Source organism: Nanorana parkeri, unplaced genomic scaffold, assembly GCF_000935625.1.
Source record: "Nanorana parkeri isolate BGI_ZX_2015 unplaced genomic scaffold, ASM93562v1 scaffold1389, whole genome shotgun sequence".
Taxonomy (NCBI): Eukaryota; Metazoa; Chordata; class Amphibia; order Anura; family Dicroglossidae; genus Nanorana; species Nanorana parkeri.
This window is the reverse complement of record NW_017307657.1, coordinates 294,288-302,037: the sequence shown is the minus strand read 5'-3', so window position 1 is coordinate 302,037 and position 7,750 is coordinate 294,288. Positions and strand designations below refer to the sequence as shown.

Here is a 7,750-nt window from a genome sequence, read left to right as displayed (position 1 = left end):
CCCTTAAAGCAAACATTTCAATAAATGTACAAGTCTTTATGAATACATTTCTGACCTGTCACAATATACAGCATCATTTTTCAAACACCTCTATTATCATAAAGAACCTGCCCATTAGCCCCAGTGCAGTGACTTTGTCTAGGCTGAGATGATGTCATCACCCTGCTGCAGGCAGGAGGAAGCACTTCCTCAGTCTCCCCCCCCCCCTCACCCCCAGTGATCAGGCTGAAACATTGTAACTTTGTAGCAAGTCACAATGTGAGGGGATGCAGCAGCGGATCATCTGTGTCAGACATTTGTGAACACAGCCAAGAACTGCACAGGCACTGGGATTTACATGATTGTGTTATCTCTGAGCCGGCGTCTCAGTCCGTATACGTATATGGCTCTTTCCTCTTAACTTTCCTTTGCTGCATGCTTGTTCAAGTAAGGGACAGCCACAACCAGGCCACTAGAATTTCTAGGAGAAGCCCCTCGTGTTTCACCCAAACAGGTGTACTTTCACTGTTCTGGGGGAAGACCTAAACTTCTGCATGAAGATCTCAAGACCTCCGCAGTCTAGTAATGATATCTGAAGCCAGTGTGTGCTCCATCCCACCGGTGTCCACCTATAACTAGCTGAGAGAACCATGTCGGCCTCCACTGTTAAGCTCCTGAAACTGATGGTGGCTTGGCTCTCCTCATGATAGAGCCAGTAGAAGGGATGCATTGATATTGGTTTTTCGGTATCGAGTACCGATATTTTTTTCCGGTACTCGCTGATACCGAATACCGATACCGGAAGTCCCATTCAGGAAGCCAGTCGGCGTGTATTGATTGGCCATCCGGCTTCCTGATTAGCAAGGAAGCCGTCTCCATGCTTCTCGTCACTAGGTAACGAGAAAGCATGGAGCCAGCTTTCTGGTCAATCAGGAAGCCGGGCGCCTGGCTTCCTGATTGGTTGGGAAGCCAGCTCCATGCTCTCACGACATGAGGCGAAGAAGGAGCATAAAGCTGGCTTCCCGGCCAATCAACACGGCGCCCGGCTTCCTGATTGACCAGCTTCCTGACCAATCAGGAAGCCGGGCAGCAGGTCATTACACGCTACCCGGCTTCCTGATTGGACGGGAAGCCGGCTCCATGCTCCCTTGTCGCCTGGAGCCGTGCTTCCCGGCCAATCAGGAAGCCAGGCAGTGTGTAATGACCTGCTGCCCGGCTTCCTGATACCAGAAGTATCGGGCTAGGCATCGGAGCATTTGGGCGAGTACGAGTACTTGGCACCGATACCAAAATCGGTATCGGTGCATCCCTAGCTAGTAGTAGTTAGTCACATTCAACTGGACTCTTTGAAGACGTTTTGTAGCTTTTCCAACCACTTCTTCAGTTCTACTGAGGGTTAGATACATTCTCCAGCATTAGTACCCACACAGGTAGCACAGACACATTAACCACCATGGGATGTGTAGATGTTGGTTGTCCCAGAACAAGATGGGAGGTGTAAAAGTTGTAGAACCACCAAGAGTCAGAGTCTTTGGATTCTCACCAGTACCATTTGTAATTGGGAGGATGGCCAATCTGTTTGGCCTCTGTTGTAGGGTTGCCAACTTTTCTTTCAGCAAAACCCGAACACTCTAACGACGCACAGAACACTTTGGGGGAGAATGAGGCTTATTCATATGTAAATATCACCGTCAAGACTATTTTCAGTGGGGGGGCGGGGGGGGGGGGCAGTAGCCCCTATCTTAATGTTGGTTGCCCCTGTCTGTCTGACATATTGTGTCCGGGTTTCTGCTGCCATGAAACCCAGGCACAGCATCCAAAACCCGGACACGCCATCCAAAACCCAGACATGCCATCCAAAACCCGGACACAGCATTCAAAACCCGCACTGTCTGGGTGAATCCTGGACAGGTGGCAACCTTAATTTGTAGTTTCACCACAGCTGGTGGGCCACAGTTACCTTTCCCTTGCACTGCCATGAAACCTGGACACAGCATTCAAAACCCGGACTGTCCGGGTGAACCCCTAGGCAGGTGGCAATCCTACTCTGTTGTCAGAAACCCTTCCTATTTCCTCACCTCTCTCCATGGACATGGCATACTCGCCAATATTGTGATGGGAAAGGGCATGTGTAGTGAACCATTTTTCATCTGAGAGTTTTAACTAAATTTGCAGCGCTAGTATTCCAAACCAATCTACAGCAATATCAATCAAATAAGTGAAGTGTTTAGGCTATTTATTGTTTTTAACACTTTGTTCACACAACCAATTTTTATCACTCACGATTTACTTTAGCACTTTGATTGTATGTTAGATTTGATTTAATGCTGTTCACCTATTCATGAACTTTGAACATATATGGGAGTCACGTATGATTTGATAATTTGACACTGGTTTTTGTGTACATATACACATGTATTCACTTTAGATTAATTAGCGCTGTGTATTTATTTTATTTTCATCGGAGAGTATTGTACGCCACCGTTTTGTATGTGATTAAAGCGGACCTTTACCTATATCTTTAAAATAACAACAAAGTCACCGTTTAAATTTTTTTTAGTTATAACATTCTACAAACGCATACTTCTAGATAATCGCCGACTTTTTATTCTTTGCACACCTTATTTCTCCCGGTCTTCTGACAGCGGCCATTTTTACTAAGGGCAGATTACTACATCTCCTTTTACTTCCTGTAACACTGGCACATGTGACTAGGACATGTGACCATGCACAGGTTCTCACGGGAGGAAAATGCGTTTCCCTGAGATCTCGTGAGATTTCCCAGCAATGCTCTGCTGATATAACCTTCACAAGATGCAATGCTTGGGCACGATGACATCATTTGTGCCAGAAGAGGACAAGGAAGTAAATGAACTCTATTTGTAATAAATTAAAAACAAGTTTGTTTAATGAATGAATGTAAGATGATTTTAAATCAGCAATCGGAGCTGTATACTGATGTGGTTTTTAGTGAAAGGGGTAGAGGTCGCTTTAAGTGTGACAGGGCATGTAAGCAGTGGTGCTATATTTATGTAAAAACACCAGAATAGAAACAGGGTAGATTTTATTTGGGGGTGCACTGAATAAGGGTTACACTGTGGGCTGCCATGGGGATAATTTGTGTTGGAAGTAAACTCTACTCTGTAAGCTGTGTATGACACACTGCAAACTGCCCCATTATGTATACTGTGCTGTACATTATATAACTCCGCTCCTGTGCTGTATGTTACATAACTTGAACTTTGTGTTTAGCTGTTTGTCTGGAGTTCAGCTTTAATATACAGACTGTGTTTGTGTGTGTACAGTGTGTGTGTGTATATATATATATGCATTAAAAACAAATGGAATTATCTTTAGCATCATCTCGGCAGCCATCTTGTTCCTCTGTAAGCTGATTGTGTTGCACCATTGCTGCATGCGTTAAGCTCATGTGTCCTCCTTTGTGTGCGCAGGTGATTCCCAACTGGAAGGAACAGGAGTGGAACACGGAAAAGCCTGAAAACTACGCCGGGATCTTTCACTTCCATTTCTGGCGGTTCGGGGAGTGGGAAGACGTGGTGATCGATGACAGACTCCCGACCATCAATAATCAGCTCATCTACTGCCACTCCAATGAGACGAACGAGCTGTGGTGTGCGCTGGTGGAGAAGGCTTACGCCAAGTACGTAGCGGCCTCCGGTCTTAGATTTCATCCATTGCTTTAATAACTCACCAACAGATGGCACAATCCTAGGGTGCAATGATGAAATAGTGTGGAAGAGGTCATTATTGATCCAACATGGAAGACTGAGATCTGCATTCTCCAGGGACCATAGAACATGACTATAGTTGACATTTTGTTAAGTCAGGTTCCCATCATGGCTTTTGCTTTTTCTTAACGGATAACTAAACCCAAGAACAAAAATATAATATATCGGAGCTTACCATGCCATAGATATGTTGGCTGCATTCGTTTTCTGTTTTCGGTCTAAGAACATATTCAGCAAGTACAGAAAGTATCTGTGGATCCTGCCAGAAATGCTTTGTCCTTGTCGCTCCCTGTGAGCTAAACTGAAAGCTAGGGATGCACCGATACCGGTTTTTCGGTAGCATAGTTCCGGCTTCCCGGGCAATCAGGGAGCCAGACGGCGTCATTACCCACCGCCCGGCTTCTTGATTCCCCGGGAAGCTGGCTCCATGCTGTTTGGCTGGCTAGATGCTGATTGGCCGGGAAGCCGACCAAACAGGTCTGATAATATGGTGACACAACCTCCACCATGCAGAAACCTCATTCCCCTCACAGGCATATTCATCCCCAGTAGCTCTCCCGGATCTGCCTCTGGTGTGTGTACAGTGCCCGCACCACCTGCGTGATCGGCCCTCGGCCTTCCACTGGGCGCACGCAGACCGCCCGGCGCTCTGTCAGAAATCTTCTAGCAGCATCAAGCAGGTGGTGCATCCGCCGTGCACACACCAGAGTCAGGTGGCGGTAGAGCAGCTTGGAGAACAGCGTCTGGCCGAGGGACATCTGTGGTACGGTAATGTATGCTGCTGAGGATCCATGTGAGGGGAATGAGGTGTCTGCAGGGTGGAGGTTGTGTCACTATATTATCAGATCTGTTTGGCCAACTCGATGCTGATTGGCTGGAAAGCCAGCTTCCCGGCCTATCAGATGGAGCCGGCCAAACAGCATGGACCCTGCTTCCTGGCTGCATGTTCCCTCATGGCACTGCTGGACAGTGGCAGTTCTGGTATCGGGGGTAAGTATCAGAACATTTGGATGAGTACGAGTACTAGCTCAAATACTCGGCATCGGCACTGATACTAATGTCGGTGCATCCCTACTGAAAGCACAAACAATGTTATCTTCCTTCTGTACACTAATAACCCCCGTCCCCCATACATTGGAGATGAGGACGTGTTTGAAGTCCAGCTTTGTGACAACCATGGCTCCTTCCATAGTGAACTAGTGAGTGTAGCCACCCAGAGATGGGAAGTGTATTACTGGCAGGATCACAAAGTGAAAATAAATCTAAAAATAAAACTAATGAAGCCACCACATCTAAGGACTGCTAAGCTGCAATATGTTACATTTTGGTTTTAGGTTTTCGCTTTTTTTTTTTTTGATATACTTAAAGGAGAACTATGAGGGGGGTGCTTTTCACTCACCTCATAGTTCTAGCCGACCTGTGACAATGAGACTGTCACAGGTCGGCTCAGTAGATCGGGAGGTGAGCGAACACATACCGGCGTTCGCTCACCTCTCGATCCTGTCACGGCTCTCTGCCGTGACAGGGGAGGGGCTGGATTCCCCCCTCCCCGCTCCGATCCTCCAGCGCTGACTGGCGGAACGGACGGGGGAGGGGGCGGGTACAGCTGGCTCTGCCTCTAGATAGGCAGAGCCAGCTGTCACTCACGCAGCTAAGCGGATCCAGACATAATTGTCGGGATCCGTTCCGACGGCGGCCTCTCAGTATACCGCGAGCTGTAGCTCGCGGTATATTGAGCTTAGGGTGACTGGAGCTTAGGGTGACTGGAGGACGCTAGTTTGTGTCCTTCCGTTACCCTAAGGAGAACTATGGGGAAAAGCCCTAACCCCATAGTTCTCCTTTAGGACCTAAAAGTGGGCTCTGCTGCATGGCCGGCATCACTGGAGTTTAATGTACCGTTGGTACCGCCCTTCCTGGGTTTTACAGAGAGCAATCAATGACTAGTCCATACTTACCAATGTTATGGACCTGCATGCAGAAATATTGTTAACCAGGTCCATGGTCCACTGTTTTTTTTGCCCGCTACCTGGTAGGTGCAGCCATATCACACCCACTTTATGAGTTGGTCCCACCCAGACCCCTCCTCTAAATATGCAGGACCGCCCACTTGCCACCTGATCCCCACAATTCATGTGCTTTTGAGATACTGTACATGTGCAGTAACTCAAAAAAGGTTGCTGTGATCGTGGCCCTGAACATTGTGTTGGTGGGACAGAGGTCCAGGATGTAGGACTGTGCTGGCATATCTGGGACAGTTGGCATGTATGCGAATCTATATTTCTAATCTACAAACCCAAAAACGGTAAACCCGAAAACTGTTTTTTCAGTATGTTTGCCATTATGTCTCACTGTAGCCAGTTTTCATAAACCTAAACAACACCTAGGTGCGTCCTTGCAATTAGCATTAGCGTTGTCAGCCTGTCATGTGAGGGCCTTCAGTTGACCATTGGGCTACCTACCTGGTAGGACTGCAAGACAGCATGTTCGTGTTGTCAGCTGGTGACCGGAAGTGCTGATACTGGAAGCAGGGCCGTAGCTAGGGCGAGGTGATTGAGGCAATCTCCTCGGGCACAGGAGCAGGGGATGCGCAGCTAGGGCTCAGCGTGGCAGCGAGAAGTGGGGCTGCACAACCTTCAGCGTCTCCTCTGGATCCTCTATGGGCAGAGGCAGCGGGGATCTGAGGAGAAGTGAAACGTTGAAGTTGTCACTTTAGGATGACCGAGCGGTGAGGAAAGAGAGAGCCGCTCGGCCAGAACCTGACAGCCGGTGGCTCTCTCTCCTCACTGCCTCACCGCTCGGCCATCCTGAAGTGGCAGCTCCCTCCTCCGCCCCTCCTACCGGCTTCAGCGCTTCACTTCTCCTTGGATCCTCTCTGCCTCTGCCCATACAGGTGGGGGAGAGAAGCGGGGATCAGAGAAGAAGCTGTAGACTGTGCCGCCCCTCTGTGCGTGGCGGAGTGGCTCAGGATCGGTAAATATCTGTCATGTACCGATCCTCTGTGTGCAGAGCAAACACTGGAGTGATCAGCTGATCACTCCAGTGTTTGTAAATAACTGGGGACAAATAGTACTATGTGTCCCCAGTTATGAATGAACAGGAAGTGCTTTACATCACTTCCTGTTCATTCATGAGTTTCTGAATGGGTAGTAGCACTCAGTACAGAGGGCTCTCCCCAGTCAGAAACTGCTTAATAGTCGATATTTTCTGAATGAATAGGAAGTCTCTGTACTTCCCATTCATTTAGAACAGAGGCTGCAGATTCTGTAAAAAAAAAACAACAACAAAAAATAAAATAATAAAAAATAAAAAAGCACATCCTGGAGGCGGGGCAAATTATATCACACGCCTGTTGGAGGGGGCACTTTTTTTATTCTTGCCTCGGGCGCAAAAGAAATTAGCTATGGCTCTGACTGGACGGATCTAAAGGAAAAAATATTTGCAACAAATTGCCAAAAAAACATTTGTAGGCAGTACAGGAATGATGCCAAACATACCGAAGCCTGTGATTACATACGGGGTAATTGGGTTATAGAAAAAAAAATACGAACTTGACCAATGGTGACTCTTCCACGTTGTATCCAGAACTTAAAAGAAAAGTATTGTCTGGAGTGAATCTTTAAAAGCGATCCATTGACCCGTGAAGCGTCCTCTTCCTGCCTCCCCTAAAACATCTTTCTCTTTGATTCCCAGGCTGACGGGATGCTACGAGGCTCTTGACGGCGGCAACACAGCGGACGCCCTGGTTGATTTCACCGGCGGGGTCTCCGAACCCATCGAGCTCTCGGAAGGAGATTACATTAACGACGCCGATAAGAGAAATGAACTTTTCGAGCGAGTCCTGAAAGTGCATAATCGCGGCGGCCTAATCAGCTGCTCCATCAAGGTCGGTCTTTATTCCGCTAATAGAGCGTTGAAATGAATGTAGAATGTCACGCCAGCGGGAGGCCGGCCACGTAACTCGTGTTAATAAGAGAATTTACCACTGCTCCTGAATAGAAATGTCACCTAACCGGGGGGGGGGG

At 47.9% G+C, this 7,750-nt stretch overlaps 1 protein-coding gene across 1 annotated transcript in view; it reads left to right on the top strand.

Moving 5' to 3' along the window:
- Window positions 1–7,750, top strand: part of CAPN5 (calpain 5) — an 86,722-nt gene that overhangs the window by 62,544 nt on the left and 16,428 nt on the right. The window contains exons 4-5 of the mRNA XM_018569754.1: window positions 3,432–3,640; window positions 7,419–7,611. Coding sequence (XP_018425256.1) covers window positions 3,432–3,640; window positions 7,419–7,611 — 402 coding nt within the window. The remainder of the gene's footprint in view (window positions 1–3,431; window positions 3,641–7,418; window positions 7,612–7,750) is intronic.